The following is a 21075-nucleotide window of genomic DNA, read 5'->3' as shown; positions in this document are numbered from 1 at the left end:
CAGGAATAATTGCTCCAAGTTCTTCAGACTGAGGCTATTCATGGATTAAAGCAGCACTGAGCCAATTGATGGTGAACAAAATTGTAGGAACATAATATCATGTACTGCAGTGTGGACCTGTAATTTTGTATTTTGTAATTGAAATGTAAATAATTTATTAAAAGAAAAAGTTGTCTCTCAGGAAAGTTACAACTAAAATCAAAACAAATTTCTCTAGGGCTCTATTTACAATGCCAGAAGAATTGCATAAGCACAATTCCTGACTTTCATGAATGTAACCAGGGTGGTTATGCCCCAGAACTGAATAATAATTAAAAGTTAGATATTGGCAGCTTCAGGCTTGCTTTTCCCCAGGAGCCTAAGGGATAAGCTTTAGAAGGCAAACTTCACAGCAGCCACTTCATTACAGAAAGAACATGCATCTGATCCCCAGAAAAGCACTCAAAACTAACATCTCTGTGGCGATGCAAGGATGGCCCACATGAAGAGGATACAATTTCATGTGTCAACCATAAGGATTCCCAACATGAGTTTACAAAATAGGCTTCATTTGGGACACTTTCATCCATCCTTCTCACTACGCCTGTACAGCAAAGGTGTTCTACTCTCCTAATACCCCTATGTGACCTTAACAAAAACTGCATGTGAGGCAAAGGAAGAAGTTCTGGGAGCAGTTTCTAGGCAGAAGACAATGCTTTGATGGCATCCCAGTTGGATGGGGCTGATGTGGGCACACAGCTGGATCCAGTTCCTCCTGGCTTCAGCAGCCTCTGCTTCTGCCCAGAGCTGGGGATCCAGGTTATTTGTCACCCCAACAGCAAAGCCCTTCTACCAAACATGTGGCATCACCTCCGCTTAACAGCTCACAAACCACGAAGTTTGCCATCATTTTCATTTCCATCATTTGCATTTCCCATTTTTCCCTGCAACCATGAGGGTTAGAAATATTTTTAAAAATGGAATTTGAGAAGTGCAAGTCAACATGCCTCTAGCTGTTGAGGCTTTCATACTTGTAGTATCTTAGTAACAGCCGTACTCACAAATATCAAAAGTAATGATACTCTGCAATACACTAAGGAGTCCTCTGGAGATGAAAGGCTCAGGACCTGATGATTTTTTGTTCATGAGCCACAGCATGTCAAAGAGCAAAGTAAGCCTGGCAGGGATTGACGGAGATTAAAAGTACACACAGACACGTACACACACAAAAATCACTATGGAAAATGTGCTCCCTAACTCTGCACGAGTGAACCCAACAGCTCAGGCACCTCGCTAAGCTCCAGTGGGAAGAGGGAAGGGACGTTCCTGAGTGTCCTCTCTCTGTAAGCCTGGGCCGAGGTGAGAGGTGTGCTTGGCTCCCGGGGCCAGGCGAGCAGACGGAAACATTCCCGGTTGTGTCCCAAAGCAAACAGCAATAAAACAAACTGCTAATGAGGATGCAACCTGACCCTCTGCAGAGCGCCTGCCCAAGGACCGCGGGCTGCAAGGGGAAGGGAAGGACTGTGCCGGCAGAAACTCCAAGCTCAAGGGGATTTTTTAAAAGAGCAACCAAAAAAAAAAGTTTGGGTACTTTGCTGGTAATAAAAGTTACTCTCGAAGTAACCCAGAGCAAACACTGCTTTGAAGGAAAGAGAAGTCTGTTAAACAAAGAACTTTACTCTGCAGAAAGAATTCCTTTTTAACACTAATGTTGACATTTCATTTTTTGTAAGAAATGCCAGTGAATCTTCCCTTAAGACTCTTTACTCCAAACAGGACACTTCTCTTTTTTTCCCTCTCTGATATACTCTCCTTTCCAGGAAAGACACAAATTTTTATTCACACTTTCTGCTTCTCTTCATTGGGCTGTTTATCACAGTTACACAAACCATTCTCAGCTAATACAGCCTAGGGACAAACATCTGGATTTTAGTAATTTACAGCAGGAGACCGGCAGCTCCAGGAGACCGAAGAACCCATGAGCAAACTACCCATGACAGCATTCACAACTTAGTATCTGTGTTTTTTGGGGTTTTTTTATTAACAAAAAAACAATCCAGAAGCCACTGTTAAGGGAGAAAAAGGAATGTATTTAATGTAGTGAAAGGCAACCTGTCATTCTGACACATTCTTGGTTTTCTGGAAGTCAAGTTAACAGTCATAGTTGGCAAGAAAGATGTGATGGCATAAAGCACTTGGTTTGTGGAAGGACATCAGAGGTAGTGGTTTTGATTAGAAGTGCAATGATAAACCTGGACAGTGCCCTGCTAAGAAACTGTCACAGGCAAGAGTAATCCAAGGTGTAAGAAATTTGGGAACTGATGAACTAGGGACAGGACTGTAGAAATGTAAATTATACTAGAATAATGCTAATCAAACTCAAAAGATTCTGCAAGCAGTTACACATGGACTTAAATATTGGAAATATCTCATTGAAGGTAACAGGCATGAATACAGTCCATAAACACTTTGGAATTATGGATGTCTGTTTTCCCAAGTTTCTGGACACATACCACTGCTGGTATTTCTGCTTTAAACAGGATCACACACACAGGGATGTCAAGGAACACACAACTAAGTAGTTGGGGCAGTTTACTGAGCAAACACACCATGTCCTTTGGGACCCAGTGGGAAAGGAGCTCTCCTGGCCCCTGAGCTGTATCATCTCCTAATCTTTGCTGTGAACTCAGGGCACCTTCAGCCAGGCTGTGTCACTGTGCCAGTCAGCCACAAAAGCAGTGAAAGGGAACAGGAAAGCAGGAGTGGGTCTCACCCATACAAAAGTAAGCTGTTCCCCTTTGTTATTATCCTCTGAATAAATGGTAGCTGAGAGAAATTTCCTTTTTGGGATTGTTCCTGCACTAGCAAATGCAAAACCACTTGCTGCAGAGGGTATCTAAGCCTTAATAAAGAACTGTAATGAAATTCAGGTCCAGGTGCTGAACGATTAGTCCCTCTATCAGAACATATTTTTCCTATTTATTTTCTTGCTCAGATTTCACTTGTAAAACAGGAACATTAAGGCAACTCCTCAATCTCAGCCTGTTAAAACTTCAATTCAGCTGGCATTCTCACAAAGAAGATTTTCCAACAAAGGAACTGACAGCTTTCCATTGCAACTGCAACACCAGAGCATCCCAAAATGCATTTTCCTGTGACACTGTGCTCAACTGCTCCAGGTACATTAACGGGATCAGGTCTGTGACACATCACAACCCCAAAAGCTTCCCACCTCAGCCTAGGAATGGAATAAGCAATCCATCACACAGTGTGACACGTTCCCCAAAACACACACACACTCAAAACCTGAGAGTGGTGTCAGACTGTTTATTGAAGAGGGCAATCTGACTGGCTGAACCGACCTGGGTAGCCGGTAACTTTTAACATAAGCAAACAGAGATACTGTAAACCTGCTGTGCATGGAAACTGTGTTTATACTTAAATTGGACTTGGAAGACTGAAATAACTTACTAGAAAAATATAGCTTAAGTTCCCAGGAGCTCTGAATGACCTTGAGATCATTCTGAAAAAAACAGAAATATGTAGACATATACAGTGATGCAAACAGAGTTACACAAATATTTTTGAAGTCAGCTAATAAAATACATTTCCTTGCCTATTTTTTATGATAGCTTTGCAAACATACTTTTAAAACCACACTATTCAGCCCCACCAAGCATTTTTTTTGCCACTTGCGTTATCAGAACTGATGGCAAGCATTCTGCAATGTAAGTGCTGCCTCATTTACTTCTTAGTGAGTTTTGTAATTGCTGGATCTGTTCCTTTTAGATAGACTGCTGAAATTCTTACTACCACATGACAAGACAATAAACTTTCTTAGTGATGCAGTGGAAGTACAGAGGAAGACAAAAATAGAAAAAAAGATACAAGAAACTTCATATTTTTCTCAGTGTGGCCAACACATTGACAAAATATTTTTATTTATATGGCACTTAAATTGCTGTACACAGGCACATCTGCATGGAAAGTGATCACAAATCAGAGAGATAACAACCACCAAAAATTGTGAGCTTTGTTGCTCATGAACCTGGAAAAAAATTGTTAGGAGTATTAAAGCACCCAGAGTAATGTAACCTAATGTTGCATAACTGTGATCAAATGCCTACAAAAACTAGGAAATTGCTAAATCTACAAGTGTTTTGCTTAAAAAATAATGACATAAAAGTAGAGGGGATAACTGTTTTATAACTTGAAAACAGCCAGGGGAGTCTAACCGAACTGCTTTTATTCTTCTGCCATGGGCTGGTGCATGGCCAGTACTGGAAGCTGACTGAAAAGGAAAACTGGAGATGCATCAAGTGATGGTTTGCAGGTTATCCACGAATCTGCATTTGTACCTGAATTTTCCACACCACTCATACAATCTCCATTTGGCAGGAAAGCAGCACACAAGCAGGCAGGCAGAAGGGACTGTGCTTTTCACAGCAAGGTGCTCATCCTGCAAAGCCGATGGTGTCCAGGAATGGGATAACCTGGGAGCACCTAGATCGCATCAAGGCTTTGGAGGAGGGGCGCGGGTTTCAGTTCAATGCCGGCATACTCTATAAATTTTGGTGTAAAATGTGGGAATAACTGACCCTCTGAGAACATCCGCCAAGCTCCAGAGAAAACAGGATGGTGAATAGGTGTATCTGGAGAATAATTCTACTCTGTGACCGGAGCTTGTAGTGAGGTGGGTGGGGGCCGGTCTCTTCTTCCGTGCCTGCAGTGAGAGAAAAAGAATAAATGGCCTTATGCTAAGAGAGGAGAGATGCAGAATAGACAGTAGAAACCTTTTTTCACTGTTATAATGGTCAGACATTGCAACAGGCTACCCAGGGAGATGGTGAAGTCACCAGTTCAAGAGGTGTCTGGATTTGGCACTGAGCTACGTGATTTAGTGAGGGTTACAGAGGCAGTGCTAGGCGGACGCTTGAACCGGATGATCTTAAAGATGTCTTCCAACCGCGGTGATTCTGTGAATAAAGGCGGCGAGGCTCCTATGTCCCGGTTTGCGGGGGTGAAATTCAGCATTCCGTGATTCCGGCTCCCTCTGAGGGCAGAGGCCGCAGAGCGCCGCGGCCGCGTCCGTCAGCTCCGGTGCCGCTCCCGGCCCGTCCGCCGGCGGCTGCGCGCGCCTCTCCCCTTCCTCCTCCTCCTCCTCCTCCCGCCGCTGCCGCTGCCCCCGCGGCAGGGATGGAGGCCATCGAGGAGCTGGCGGTCCAGCCCTGCACCTCCTCCCTCTACCTGCGGCCTTTCCGCCTCTCTTACCGGCAGGTGAGTGGCGCCGCCAGCCCGCCCGCCGTGCCCCGACCCGGCAGGGCCCCTCAGCCCCCGCCTGCGCCATTTTGGAGCAGCGCCGCTGCCGCCTCATGGCACCCCCGGGGCGGCCGCGCTGTCCCCGGCGCTCCCTCGGCCCGCCCTGAGGTGGGGTTCCAGGAGGACAGACCGTGGGGTCACTGCCTTGGGGTGGCAGCGGTTCCTGCGTCCCCATGGGTGTCCCCTGTGCCCTCCGCCCGCGCGGGGCTGTCACTTTCACTGTCACTTTCACTGTCACTTTCACCCCGTGCTGGTGTTCGGGTTCACCTCTCTAGAGACATTCCAAACCCAGCTGGACTCATTCCTGTGTCACCTGCTCCAGGTGACCCTGCCATGAGAGGGGGTTTGGACCGGGTGATCTCCAGAGGTCCCTTTCCACCCTGACTATTCTGTGATTCCGTGAATAACCTCAATGCCCGCAGGTGGGAAGTGGGGAAGGAAATCCTGTCCCCTGTCATGTTTGTATCAACATGAGTCACCTTTCACAGGATCACTGAGAGCTGGTGCTTCCGACAGCGGCAGGAATGGGAACTTTGAAAAGAAAGTCACTTGTCACAGCACAAAGCATTGCATGGTCCTCGGGTGCTTTCCTTGGGCCTGCTTGGTGGCTGCTCCAGGGTGAGCTTTTACCCAGGCAGAGTGGTGGAAGGGGAAAGGAAGGAGAGTTTGGACAGACCTAAAAATGGATGGTGGAAAACACATCTCTCATTTCTTCTTTGCTTCGCTTTTAAACACATCAGTTGGAAAGGCAGAAGAGGAAACTATTGAGTCCAACAGTGAGATAAACTGCAGAAAATGAAAAGCAAAGGTTCAAATAGGTTTCATCAAAGCAGATGAGCTAATTTTTAACATTTTTAAAAATGCGTTTTATACATGATTTTCCTAAAGAAAGCTCTCTTCTCATTGATTGGGATAAATAAACTATTTTGATTCATGAACAGCTGAGAGCTTTATACTGAGATGTCTTTTTAGGTATCAGAAGTAAACTGTCACAGACATCTTTTGTGAAAAATCCTTTCCTTAGGATTTTTCCTCCTGAGAAGCTGAGAGGCCTCAGGAACAAAATGTAAACAATGATTATCTGCTGCTGTGGAATGCAACAGGTGCATCTGTGATTGGTCTCATGTGGTTATTTCTAATTAATGGCCAATCACAGTCAGCTGGCCCGGACTCTCTGTCCGAGACAAAAGCTTTTGTTATCATTCCTTCTTTTTCTATTCTTAGCTGGCCTTCTGATTAAATTCTTTTTTCTATTATTTTAGTATAGTTTTATTGTAATATATATAATAAAATAATAAATCAAACCTTCTGAAACATGGAGCCAGATCCTCGTCTCTTCCCTCATCCTAAGACCCCTGTGAACACAGTCACAGTAAACCTGAAAAACATTCTTTCACGTTCTGAATTTTTGCTGGCTTAGCTTACGAGTGATGGGTCTTACTACTTAAATTAATTTTCACTTCTGAGTCATGCTCTATTTACATGAAAAACGGGATTTAATTAAAATGTTTGAAACAGTGTTGCAAAATTACATTTAATTGAATGGATGTGCCTTAGATGTGATGAGTGTTGTAAAGAAGAAGTAAGGATATGTTTGGTCATGTGCTGTGAATTGACAGAGATCAGCATTGCCACTAAATGAAGCAGACTTGCCCTTCTTGCTACTTCCTCTCCTTGCACAAGTGTCTGTGCAGCAGCTGAGTGAGCTGGACCAGGGTAAAACCTAATCTAGCCAAAAAAAGAAGTCAGTTTTAAGTAGACAAGATCAGTGATTCAGTTCATTATGCTGGCAGAGGGGAGGTGGTAATGTGGTAGTTAGGGATGAGTGTTTCGGGCCTGGTGAGAGATTGTTTCTCTTGGCTGCAGCACTGTCTTAAAATGAAGTTGAAAATGTAGTTTCTATGGCATGTGTGCAGAGGCTGGCTTGGGTCCAGCCCACGGAGAGCATGAGCTCAGTGTGAGCACAACTGTCTGTACCTGACCTGAGAAACAGGCCCTAGGTTTATTGAAACCCATTTTGCATTTAAAAACCGACGTACTAACCAAAGGAAATACTAAATATTTTCACTCATTTGACTAATTGTTTCAAAAGCATTTAGGTCTGCTCAAAACCCCATTAAACAGTCAAGTGTCTAAAATCCAAGAAAGTTAAATGCCTGTTGTGCTTAAAAATTTTGAAAATTCCACCACTCCTTTAAAACTGACAATTGTTTCCAAAATCTAGCCCTTGATCTTAATGCTTTTATACTGAGTAGGTCTTCCATTGTCCAACTATTTTAATTCACTATCTGGAAAAAGAAAAGAAACTTTTCTTCTTCCCAGTTCCTAATTGTTTCTAAGTAACATTAATTTCCCCCATCCATGAATTCCCTACACTTGCTCGCTGAACTTGACCCAAATCTAATAAAAAAGTCTTTCTGGATAACAGAATAATCTAATGGGTAAAACTTTTGAATAATGGCATTTGTTGCGCTGTGAAAACTGAAACTAATTTGGATGCTTAAATTATGCAATATGTGGCATTATGATGTAGTTGGAAGGCTTGGGGTGGTCTTAGAGGTACATTTTGTGAAGCTATGACACATTCCCTATAATTCATTGTAGGTCTGAAAAAGAGTCATTGATGCATTTTTTGGTGTTCACATAATATTAATGAAGGAGAATTGGGGCCTTGAAGACTGAGAATTTTAAATCTGTTTTCAAAAAGCTTTATTCGTAAAACAGGCTTTGATATTTAACATAAATCTTTTACCCAAGGACACATAGAGAGTGAGAGGTTTTTTTATTCATTTGTTTCACAACTATTTCTTTTCGGTACAAATAGGAAATGGAAAGAATTTTTAGATATAATGTAGGATTTTAAGATTATTTATAAGCATTCATGAAAGCTTAAGTAACAGCATTGATTTCTAGACATTTCATACCAAAATTATGCTACTTGTATGGAGATAATTTGAGTCCTGTTACTATATCTAATATAGCAAGGTCTTTTAAATAAACATAATTTTTATTATTTTAAAGATAAATTTAGATTTATATTTCAAGATACCCTGCTAGTCTGATTTTATCCACTCAACCTGCACCCCACTGAGTTGTAAACCACTGTTGTTCTCAAAGCTTTACAGACCACTCAAAATCTGTAAGACACCAGAAGAGGATTCATTTGGGGGCTGAAATCTAAACAAAATGCTGAGTAAATCAGCTCAGTTGGTCAGAGCATGGTGCTGATAACACCAAGGTCAAAGGCTCAGTCCCTGTAGGGGCCATTCACTCAAGAGTCGGGTCAGTGATCTCGTGAGTCCCTTCCAACTCAGAATATTCTGTGATTCTGGAAATACTTTTGTAAACCCACACAGGTCTCACATCTGAAGGAGGCTGTGGTCACACCTGGTGAAGAGTGCAGCCACAGACTCAGATCATTTTCTACCTGCTTTCAGAGGCATTTTACACATTTACAGTTGCAGGCCCAAGGATTGCATTGATGTCTTGGCCAGCTGAGTATTTTCCTTGGACATACAGATGCTCAGACTGGAAACTGTGGACAAACACAAGAACAGAGTTGTGTTTACATAGAATCCAATCAGGCTATTACTGTCATGTTAGAAAAAACCACAGCACTGTCCTTGTAGGTTTTGCTTGGGTCCCAAGTTCCCCTGTGCTGTAAGAGGGTGAGTCATCCTTTAGACTGCATTTGGTTACATATAGAAATACTCTTCCAGAAGTCTATGAGAAAAATGTTTTCTGGCTGTTTCACTGAAGTGAGGATTGTAAGAAATCATGGAAGTTCCTGAAGTAGGAATGGTAGAAAACCATACAGCAATTTATGGCCATGGTAGATTCTGTTCTTCCCCTGGGAGCTTTTCATATGAGGTGTTTCATCATCTTCTCCTTCTGTCCATCTGTATTTTAAATGACAGCAATGAGCTCTGAATTTTTCCTGTAGAGCACAAAAGTAGTTGTATACCCTTCTGAAAGACTTCCAGGTTTCAAACCTTGCAGATTGAGGCACCCTGCAGCTTCATGTTGGGCATCCAAGCTGTGGAGAATAGCCTGGCTTGCTGGACAAATCACTGTACCAGTGACTCATTTAAATTATTTAATCTGTCTTTGTGTAGTTTAGAGGTAGAAATGGAAGTGCAGCCAAGGAATTGTGGAATTCAGCAAACTGCAGTCAGATCCTGGTGATGGCCAATATGGAGGGGTAAGGTACGGTACAAATTAAGATTATATTCTTCAAAATGGGTGTCTGACAGAATTTCAAAAGGGACCTCAGCTTCTGTTTGGGATTTTCAACTCTCAGTCCTGCTCCAGGTGGGGCCCTTAGTCAAATCAACCATGTTTGAAGTGAGGTGGCCTGAGTTTGAGAGATGGACAAGGTACCTCTCTTAGGCTGAGGAATATTCTCTTCATTTTGTCAGTAGGAACCTTGTGTTCCTGTATATTTTGGTTCTGCTTGGTAGTGAGAGAAGAGAGTTCATTTTTCTCACATAGAGGAGAGCATCTGTCTAGCTTTAATGTGTGCTTGCCCCCAAAGTGCAAATTGATTTGTTATCTAAATTGCCTTTTTTTTAAACATACATCACCTCCTGAAGAATTGGCTTCTTTACCAGGAACTCCATGGTAAATCTCTTTTCACTTTTTCCTATTGAAGTTTTTCTGCTTTTCATAAATAATTTATTCAAGAGACCAGAGGGATGGCTAATGAGAGATTAACTCAATGCCCAAGGGCTAGGGCATTTCCCTGGGATGTGGTAGAGTCAGGCTGCAAGATCTCACTTCAATTAATATTGCTTCCCACATCACAGCAGAGTGTGCTCACTGCTGGGAAACACATTTGTGTGTAAATCTTCAGCTCTCTTTTGTGTATGCTAGCCAGACACTAGCCTATATATTACATTTAAAAAAAATCCCAAAAAAACCAAACCAAAAAAACAAACCCCAAAACGAAAAAAACCCCCAAACCCAAGTTTAAGAACTCTGCTGAGACTCCAAGTCATGAAGTCAACTTTGAGAACTCTAAGTGGTCAACAGTTAAGGAGAGTAGTTATGACTTGAGCAGCATTAAGTATCCAAATGGTGTTTGGATATAACGAAATCTTAATCAGCACCTGAGCAGGGAGGGATTTCAGTGGTTCTGCATGTTGGATTTGGACCCTTACACAGGGATTTGGACCCTTACACAGAGCTATGGTGGATCTTGCTGTAGCAATTTAAGAAGTTACTGCATTCAAGTTTTCTCTGTGCTAATGGTTCTTACCCCCTGGGAATCAGCAGAAGGTGCCTTTGGTGCAGCTCTTGCTCTGTTGTTCCAATTCAAACCCACTGCCATCAGCCCTTTAAGCCAAACCACTGAGCTTTACACAGAACTGAGTGAATTGCCTTTGCATATTCTTTTTGGTGACCTCTGTGCTAGGGACAGCTCCCTTCAAAGGGGAGGCACAGCATCCATCAGCTGGGGGGAAGCATCAGGCTGCTGGAATAATACCTTGAGCTCTTATAGAAACTTTTGTCCAGAGCTCACATATCAAAGCCTTTGTGGATCTCTCCCAAACTCATATACCTTTGTTTTTGAAAGTTGTTCTGGCAGGGGAGCTCTTGCCACTGTTTCCTTGCATTCTATAAACATATATGTGCCTTCTGCCCAGAACTTTTAGAAGTTTGCCACCAGACTAGAACCAAGTGTCCGTAATTTTCCCCGCGTGTTTGTGTGTGAGTGAGTTTGTGTTTTGGATCTGTGGAATGGTGAATGGGCATCTGCTTCAATGCTGTGGGTGGGATAAACCTCAAAAACTCCATGCATATCGACTGAACCATGCAGTCAGGAATGGTAAATTGGAACTATTTGCTCTTTTCTGAGCTTCACATTCCATCCACACTTCAGAGTAGGTCAGTGCCTTAGCATTACATTTCCTCTATTGATTTAATCCGTAGAATAATTTATTTAAAATTTAAACAAGAAAAATTCTCCCTTCGAGTTCATTTTAATGCGTGATGTTTTTCATTCACTGTTAAGAGAGTAAAATTATTATGTCTTTGAGTTTTGAGTAGTTCTAAAGCAATTTTCAAGGCTGCTGCAGATTTTAACACCTCATGAACTTTGTAATGGGTAGAAAATGTGCTTCATGAGCAGGGTGCAGTTCATCAGCAAAGAAAGATTTCTTCTGATCTGAGTTTGCTACTGCTTTCTTTTGTGACCATGAGCAACCACTGTGCCTTACAATTTTAACGGTATTGGAGATGTCATCAAGATTATAATATGTGTATGCATGGAGAAAGAAGTGAGCCCTGTACCATTAATGCCGTGAAAACTTTGAAGATTAAAAAGCAAAGCATGTAACAATAATATTAACAATCTTATTTTGCATTTAGGAATTTTTGTATATGGTAACAGCAACATAAATGTGCCCAGCTGCCTGAAATATTCTCTGGGACTTCCGTCTGCTTTTTTATAAACATAAAACATTCTTTTCTGTTTTGACAGTTAAAAATTATGCTGTTGAGGGAGTAAACAGATTTTTAAGTTACCTGTTCAAACAAGTAAGTCTTCTGTTGAATCTTCAAAAGGTTCCAGTAGTAGGAAATATGTTACCAAGTAACACATTTATTTGCAGTTCATTTTTTTAAAGCCATAGTGCAGTGAAAGGAGATGCCATTTTTTCCCTGTGAAGTTTGTCTCATTTTCTTCAGCTTGTCAAGTCTGTTATGTCAGTGTTGAGTATTAATCTTAAATGGAAACATACTGCTTCCAGCTCAGGGAGTCCCTGAGCTGCAAATTGCAGGAGTCTGAGAGTGTTTTAACAATATATTCTTACTTGGGCATCTTGGCTTCTGTCAGAGGTAAATCTTGGATGAGACTGATTTTTGATCTGACTGCTGCTGTGTTAACAGTGAATGTGGTTGAGATGCAGTATAATTCTTTCCTATGTGTGAAAGAAAAGATTTTGCAAAGACAGCATTAGAGAGTTGAGTACTGAAGGTTCCTTTGAGGGAAATGGTGTTCTCTGCAATTAGAACACAGATTTAAGAAAAGGAGCTCAGGAATCTAGGCATGTCTGCTTCTGACTCTGCCATATGCTTTGAATTCAACTCTGAAAATTTATACAAGTTATTTTTGTATAACACATTTATTAATTACTGAAGGGGAAATGAGAAGCATTAGTTAATAAGAGTAGTAGTTGAAAAGAACACTAGTGTTCTGAAACAAGTGTTTTTGTTTCAGTGAAATTATGTCATGTTAGTCTTAATTTCTTTATCCAGCATGCTTTGACAAGTGAATGTAAGCTTTGAAGTAAATGCATGAAAAGTAGTTGACAGTGACAAAACTTTGTATTTTTAGGTCAGTCGTACTACAATTTAACACACTTGTGACAGCAAATGTCACATAATGGAAAGAATAAGGCCTTGTTGAGCACCTTTTGTAGCTGAAATGTGTCTGCACTTACATAAACGATCAGTAAAATCTCATTTAATGCCATCAGACGACTTGGGTTACTGCACTAACTGTGAAGTTAAGGCTGAGTGTAGGAGGAGGTACAGAAGTTGTAGTGAGCCTGAGCTTTACTTCTCAAGCTCTGATGTGCTGCTCACTGAGGGCCATTGCAATACTTGCAGGTCATCCACATGAGGCAGCTGAGAAAAGCAGATCAATTATTAGCAGGCTTAATGGGCTACAGCTTCCCTGAAGATGTTTCCAGATCTGAAAAGGAGAAGTTGAAAACCATCAGCTCTGGCAATACCACTCCAGTAGCCTCATGAGCAAGGACTTGTCTGCACAGGACTTTCCTGATTAACTCCATGTCTCATTCTACAACAAAGAGTCTGGTTCTGTTTACGTTTAACCATTTTCAAAGTACGATTGCACTTTGAATTCATACCCTACCTTAATCCATGTTAACTCTCCTGTGTGTGCCCTAAGGGAGCAGTAAACTAAACTGGATGACTGTGTCCACACAGGGGTTTAATGGAGTTTAAGTAGCAGAATTCAAGTTCATCAAGGTACTTACTTCAGATTCATTTTCTTGATGTCCTGGTATAGACAAGCCCTAGGAATAAAAGTGGTTTAGTTCTAAGTGAATGAACCATGTTGTAAAATTCATCACTGAAGTTTTATTATACTTTTGTGTGTGAAATACAGCTACTGTAGGGTATAAAGTAGGCTTTTTTGTCTCATTTGGTACCATCTCTTTTGTAGTAATTGCAGATAGATCTGAGAAATAAAATAGTGCTCATGTTCTTCCAACAAATAAATGCTGTATTTGTTTTTCAGTTTGGATCAAAATCCATGTGTTTGCTTAACTAGTAGAAACTTTTCCTCATACAAAAAAACTTTTCCTCATACATCTGTCATCTGAGTCACAATCTCAGCTATGACATTATGTGTATTTGGTATGTTTTAAAGCAGATGAACACTGTAAAATTTTTAATGTTTATAACAAATCTGAATATTGTGAAAATTAGATTTTCTGTAAATGGCAATATTCTTTAAAATGTCATTGTTTGATGTCCATAGGGGATGAAACTATCCTACTTTATTTCTGAAAACAAGTTTATTTTAAATAATTTTATCTCAACTGCTGCAGTATTTTAAATACATTTGTATTTTCAGCTGTAACTCATAAAAGGTCAGCTCCCATGCTTTGAAAACTATACAACTTGATACTGCATAAATGAGCATGTTTTACACAGCAGGCATATAATGTTATCTGTCCCTCTGACTTGCACTCAGATTAATTATTCTTCATAATTTTTAACCAGAGTTAAAGAACTTTGCTTTCTGGTACCGTCCTTCAGACATTGATCAAAATCTTGTTAATATAGTAACACTAAAGTTTAAACAAAGTAAAGCTCAGTTTTTCTTAGTGGTCAGCTCATGTCACACTAAAGCCCTGATCACTGATCAAAACAGCATTAATTATTTGTTTCACATTGAGGTTGCTGTGTCAAAATCCTTTAAATACCTCTTGGAGCAGAGAGGGAATCTTACAGCCTGTGACAGAGCAGCTGGTGTGGACATGGGCTGATGCCCCAGTTGACAGGTTGTTGGATTAGAAAGAATATCAAAGGCAGTGAGTAAGATTAGGGATAAGTGAACATCTGACAGCAGTTTGCAGCAGGGGAGAACAGATGATAAACAATGGGAGCGGGGTGCGTGGGGGGGTGAGAGGTGAGAAGGCCATGGGAAAAGTGTGGCGCCAATCACTAAAGCTCCAGGTTGCTGAGCCTCATGAATAGAACAGGAAATGGGATTTGCTGGGACAGATGTGCTGAGTGGTGATGAATACATTATAGGGAAATGAGGCTAAACTCCTGAAGGTGAGAGATGGTCTTTCTCTTGAAATAGAAAATATGGGAAAAGTTTAGCCCTCTAGAGAATCAAACATTCTTGAAAGTTAATACATAAAGAAGTAAAGCTAATGCTAATTTAAATTAAATTATTATTCTGAAAGAGCGTTCATGATAAACTCTTAAGTCGTGTACTTCCAGCATAACAATCTTACAGTGCTATTACATATCTAGGATCGAAAGTGTTTATTTTAGTCATGAGACTGCACAAATGGTGGAATAGTTTGAATGATGGAACAGCCTGGAATTGAGGCTCTGACTGGATAATGCTTAGAAGCATATTCTGTATCTGGCATGTATTACATAGCACTCACATAACATATGTTTGATCCTGCCACTGTTAAGAGACTTGTACTGAGTGATCTTGTGAGGTCCTTCCAGCCTTAACATTTTTTTAATTCTGTAAAGTGATTGAATGCTTGTAGAATATCATACATAACTCCTCCTGTTCCTTAGGGTATTGTTTCTTTACTTCTTGGACTTCCTTAGTTTATATTCTTGATGGATCCTTTTCCAATATTTATAGTATAGTTATGTCAGAAAGCAAACAGAAACTTTTTGCATGTTCTCTTAGAGGATTGTATGTCAATTTTCTGACTTAGAATTTCTTATGAGATTTTTTCTTTCAAATTTCTGTAAAGATAAACTCATTAAAAAACATCTCACACTAACATTTTAATAATGTATTACTTTAGCTGAAGGGAGGACTAACAGAAAGTATAATTGTTAATGTTCTGAGAAAGTACCAATCAGATTTGTTCACAAGACATCTAGAAATTCATTCCACAATGTATTCTCACAGTTTGAGTTACAAATACAAGCTTGGTAAAATAATGTCGAAACACAAACTGTGAGAGTCACCAACTGGCAAATACAAAGCCCAATGCTGTAAGGACAAGAGGTGACTTAGCTGTAATGGGAATGCCCACCATCTGTCCTTCCTGACCTCAAATCCCTCATATGTGCTGCCCCTGTCCTCCAGCTGAGGAGACATGAGGCTGGCCTCCTTCAGTCCCTGTTTGCTCCAGCCATGTGTCCTGTAACTGTAGCTCTCATTTGTAAAAGAACAAGGGATTGTAAACAGAATCTGGGATTGATGTGTCCATAGCCCTGCTTCATGGAAATAGCTGTTCACATTTGAGAAATTCCATGTTCGGTGTCTTGACTGCAGTGACATCACTTGAATACAGCAGCTGAAGAGTTGGGAGAGCTTTGGAGTTACAGATGTCTACAAAATTAGCAATCAGTGAAATTTGTCCTTCAGCCAGCCATAATCAAAGAAATAAAATTATGGTGAGCACAGCAAAACAGAGATTAAAAAAATCTGCTCTACTGATTCTAATTAGCATAAGTACTGTCCTAATAGGTGTATTTTCCATAAAACTGGGATTTCTGCATTTGCATGAAACTACAACCAAAGAATTTACCATTTGTTACAGGCAATTCCCATTTTAAAGACCATTTATAGTTGGCTTGCACAGTTCTTTATATTTTTTATATTTTATAGGGCCACTGTCATGCAAGTTTCAGAAATACTGCAGTAACACATAGAACTGTAGATTAATCACTAATCAATTAATCACTAATTCAATCAATTTACTGAATGCCAGTAGTATTTAAGTAATAGGTACATGTCTCACTAGTAGTGCACTCTGTTAGAATGGATGAGAGATTAGAAGGTGTTCACGAGTCACTTGAATCTTTCTGTGCATTTCTTTTTCCCAGTGGGAAGATGATAAGAGGAATGCCTCTGTGGGAATCAGATTTCAGTTGAGTCTATCAAAATTGAGAGGTAAAAGTGAAATTAAGAAAAGAGCAGAATCTGGAGCTGGTTGCATCTGTCACTTTGAACTTTGATTTTTGGGAGGGGGTAGGGAGGAAGGAGAGGATGAAAAGCCCTGAGGATCTTTGTGAGGAGGGTCTGTGAGAAAGTCTTAGGAGAAAAATCTAAAGATTGTTCCTAAGCCTTGGCTTCTGTTAGCCCCCTGCTGCTGTTCTTCATCAAGTTGTTTTAATGGCTTTCAAAGCAAGTGAGTGGAAAATGGTTTCTCTGGAACTTTAAGGAGTCTGAACTGAAAACTGTCATTGCTTTATAAGTAAAACACATCAAAGATTGATGGAAGAATTGCTTGTTAAACACGTTGTAGATTTAATTAAAAAAATGGCTGATATCATAAAAGAGACATCAGATCATCATAACTACCTAAAGGTGAAAGTTTAATGGCTTGTCATCTGCTCAGGAACCTATGTTAAGTATCTCTTTCGTAGCTTTTATGACCCTCTCTATATCTGCAAGATGATTTTTTTTTCCATGAGTGTTGCGGTTTTTTTCATCATGTATAGATGGAAAAGTACCAAAGCATAAAAATATGTAGGTGGTCGTTACTGTGCTTTTTAATTTTCTGTCTGTCTTAAGGGATGCCGTTTTCTGGTATTTTTAATTAACTAGTGCTTCAAATTCTTATCTAGTTCTGAAATAGTTGTTTTTCTTTGTGTTGCAGTGCATAATATTTGTTCTGTGTGTTCAGTGTGTGCAAAGTGCATTTGTATATCATCTACTAATTGCATATTTCTTCTGGAACCTGCCTTCTTATTTTCCTCTCCTCTCCCCACTGACAGTTCTCTCCACAGTTCTCCCAATCAGTAAATAGTGTATTTTTTACTGTTGTATTGTAGATCTAATATGAAAAAGTGAAGGAAAAAAAGGTGTACATTGAAAACAGCATTTCCACTGAGACTATGAGCCTCATTTTTTTTTTTATTTCTGATCTCATGCTGCATATCAAGGTGCACTTTTAGTAAGCAAATACAAACAATTCTTTTTAAAGACTAGAATAATTCCTCAGCAAGCTGATAAACTACAATATCCATCTTCAGATTTCAAAAATATTCAGTGTTGTAATTCCAATTTTAATTCACAAGTACCTTCCAGAGTATAGCAGCTACATCTATGCATGATTCTGACCCAGATCTGATTCTATGAAATGCAGAAAATTGTTTTTCCCAAGAGCCTAATATGTGATGACTGCAATTACTGGATAAGGCTTAGAAATGGTATGTTTCACCAAAAGGCATGACATTATTTGAGTGAAATCTGTAAGATTTTCATGATGTATGAGATCATTTAAATAAGGAGTAAGAATATTGACTATCCAATCATCTAACATAGAATTTGGTCACTTGCTGTTACTATTTTAAGGATTCTTGAAAATGATATTTGTTTATAAAATGATATTTGTAATTTTAGATGATGTTTTAATTAGTTGTAATTGTTATTTGTGAACTTAGAATGGATATAGCATTTTGGTTTGCTGCATAAAAAGATTCTAGACAATAAGTGGGTCTGGCCATATATTAAGATCCACATTATGAATTTTTGTAACATTGTGAAATTCCAACCTTAGCATTTTCACTCTTCTCATTGATAAGCCCAGGTTGTCCCTTACATTGTTTCTATTCAGTCCTGGTTTAAGCAAATTCAAAAGCAATTTGAGTAACTTTTTTTTTACTTAGTAGGTATGCTTGTTGTAGTAGCAGCAGTTCAGTGGTTTTTAACCAGAAATTATATATTCTGACAAACTGAGCTGGAAGTCAATATGGGGAAAATTAGGAGCAAATAGTACATTTATGTATTGACAATAACATTATAAATAATAATAATAAAAAAATTAGGCTGTGATGCTATATAGCTTTGTATGCATTCTTATCCAGAACTGCTGAAATAAACTATCACTGTTGACTTTGTTTAGTTTCATTTTGGCTTCATTTTGGTTATCATTATGCCACTTAAACTTGTTGAGCTTCTGAAGCAGCAGGATTAGAAGAAAAATTGGCTTTCAAAAATCAAATCTTTTGGCAAATCTGCTGTAGAATTTCATATGTGTGTCTGCACTTAGCACTCTGCTTTCAGCATTGTACCATTTCTGACACTTCAAAATATTGGACACAGGCAATTTCTGGCTTACTTTGCAAAGCTGTGTTGCTTTTCAGAGTGACATTTCCATAGCACTGCAGTTTGTACAGCCTAAACTTTTATCTGTAACTCATCTGATTTGTACTGTTCAGATGAATTAAAAAGCAGTACGAGATTATTTCATGTAGTGATAGGACAAGGGAGAATGGCCTTAAACAGAAAGAAGATAGATTTAGATTTTCAATAAGCAGGAAACTATTGGCTGAGAGAGTGGTGAGGCACCAGGGAAGTTGTGGGTGGATGCCCCAGCCCTAGAATGTTCAAGGCCAGATTGGATGGTGCTTTGAGCAACCTGGTCTGGTGGAAGGTGTCCCAGCCCATGGCAGAGGGTCTGGAAATTGATGATCTTGAAGGTCTCTTCCTGCCTAAATCTTTCTGTGAAGATTGGCCTCCAATTCAGTGAAAGCAATCAGTAATCATTAGTATGGAAATTACTGCTATAGTATTTTACAGGATAGTTCCACCAAATCTGAAACACTACTGTCTCTCTTATTGTTTCTGTAAACCACCCTTAATTCTTGACAAGGAGAGGTGGTTGACCTGTCAGTCTGGAGAACCTTCTTTTTTATATCTCCTTACTTTCTCTTTGATGTGTCTAGGAGTTCAAACCTCTTGGCAGAAATCTGACAGGACTCATGGGAGCATATGAGCCTCCCTAGAGCATTATGGGACACTCCTTAGACAAAGATTAATTTGTTAAAGTAATAATATGAATGTTAAGATTTAAGTGTAAGAATTATGTTGAGGGGTGGGAAAGTAGAGATTTAATCACACCCAGGGGCTTGAAAAAGTCAGGGAAACTATTTCATTAAACAAAAAAATTGCCAGGATATTTGCTTTTGAAGTATTTCTGAAAAAACCTAGATGAATGCCAGTTGGTATTGTGTTTTCCCTCCCCTCTGTCTGTACCCTGTTCTGCAGCCCATGGGATAGAGCAGTGTCAGGCCTTCCAGTCCTGCCCTAAGTGGGATGATAAACCACACCCAACAGTTGTGCCTTGGGGAGAGGATGAAAGGAAGAACAACTTTCTTCAGTGGTGTGTTATGTGTACATTTTAGTGAGAAAAGTGTGTCTTGCTCTTGCAAGGGAAGGTGTGGAATTGCCTGTAGTAGTTGGGAATGTTGGACCTTCATTCGCAGACCAGCCCTGCTGACCCTGTGGGGTGAACTTGTGACCTTCATTCTTTGTCTAAGATTTAGGCTCTTCTGTATATGCTGAGTTCGTGCCATTGCATGCTCAGAATGAAGTCTTAGGGCTTAAAGTGTCTTGATGTTCTACTGAAGGACCCAACAGAAGAGGCCAAGAAACAGTTTTAACATGCTCACAGTACTGCTGAGGAGACATGTTCAAAATCCTGGGACTGTGTCTATGAACATATTTAGGGGAAGTGGTAGCCTTGTGTTCCTGTGAGGTTTGCTGTATAGGATGTGTCCTCCCCTGCTCCTACTCACCATGGAGACACAGCAGTGCTGCTCCTGGCTTTGTTCCCAGCTTTGTTGAGGCTCAGAATGTACCAAGTGCTGCCTACTAACCTTGGTCAAGCTTCTTAATGCTGGGTCTTTGTTGGCAGGTACCAGCCTGGTGTGTAAGGCCAGGTGTACAGTTCATTGAGCTGCATTTTCTGCATTGATTTGAATGCTGCATTAGAAGTATTTTGTCCTTCGTAAGTTATATATATAAATGAATAGATTTGTGAACCATTTTAAAATCATACTCATGTGATCCATGATATTGCTTATCAGGTGCATTAGGAAAACCAAGTAACTTGGCAGCTATGCATGATGGAGTGTTTTCTGTGTTGTTTGGAGAGTTTTTTAATCCAATTTTAATGATACAGCAGTCTGTGGACAGCATTTTTCTTAACAGCATTCTGCTTCAGGTGACACAGTCAGTAGTTGTTGTTTTTTCTTTTTTTAAATTGGAGCAGCATTCATCAGCTGCATTGCTTTTGAATGCAGATTTATTATCTGTTTAAATGTGGAGTGGCCCAGTATTGTGGTAGAAGAGGGATAGTTTTATTTTCCTGCTGGCTCTCTGTCAGCCAGAAAAGATTTTAATCAGATCCTATATAAGTTGCCATGAATTGTTAGAATGACTAAAGAGGTAATGAGAAATATTAGACAATTGATGGTGGTGATTAGCTTTTGGCTGAAGTACCAGTGGCAAGTTAAACTGTGGTTTTATGGTGTTGTCAGTGTTGTTTTCCCGAATGACATAGCAAAATTAATGATGAAAGGACAGTTTCTTTCCTTCCTCTCTTGGATGAGGGTCATGACCTAGGGTAGCAAAGATGAAGAAATTATGCTTGTAGGCGTAGTGGTTGCCTTGGGACTGATGATTTTAAGATTCATTTACTCCTTCTGCCTATTATACTTGTGTTTGCTTTTCTGCCTGCTGTGCCTGCAGGGATGAGGTGAAAGCCCTAAATCCCAGCTAAGCCAGGGGGGTGAATCCCTCTCTGA

The 21075-nt window shown here is 40.1% G+C and overlaps 1 protein-coding gene across 1 annotated transcript in view; it reads left to right on the top strand.

Annotated features, from left to right (window-relative positions):
- The first annotated feature begins 5077 nt into the window (after positions 1–5077).
- NUDT14 (nudix hydrolase 14) overlaps positions 5078–21075 on the top strand; it is a 58899-nt gene continuing 42901 nt past the window's right edge. Inside the window, exon 1 of the mRNA XM_054286757.1 lies at positions 5078–5256. Within this exon, the coding sequence (XP_054142732.1) occupies positions 5176–5256 (81 nt within the window). The 5' untranslated portion in view covers positions 5078–5175. The remainder of the gene's footprint in view (positions 5257–21075) is intronic.

Source organism: Melozone crissalis, unplaced genomic scaffold (assembly GCF_028551555.1).
Source record: "Melozone crissalis strain CALT ecotype California unplaced genomic scaffold, PUWL_Pcris_2 ptg000056l_1, whole genome shotgun sequence".
In the NCBI taxonomy this organism is placed as follows: Eukaryota; Metazoa; Chordata; class Aves; order Passeriformes; family Passerellidae; genus Melozone; species Melozone crissalis.
The sequence above is the reverse complement of the archived record's forward strand: the minus strand, read 5'-3'. Positions and strand labels throughout refer to the sequence as shown.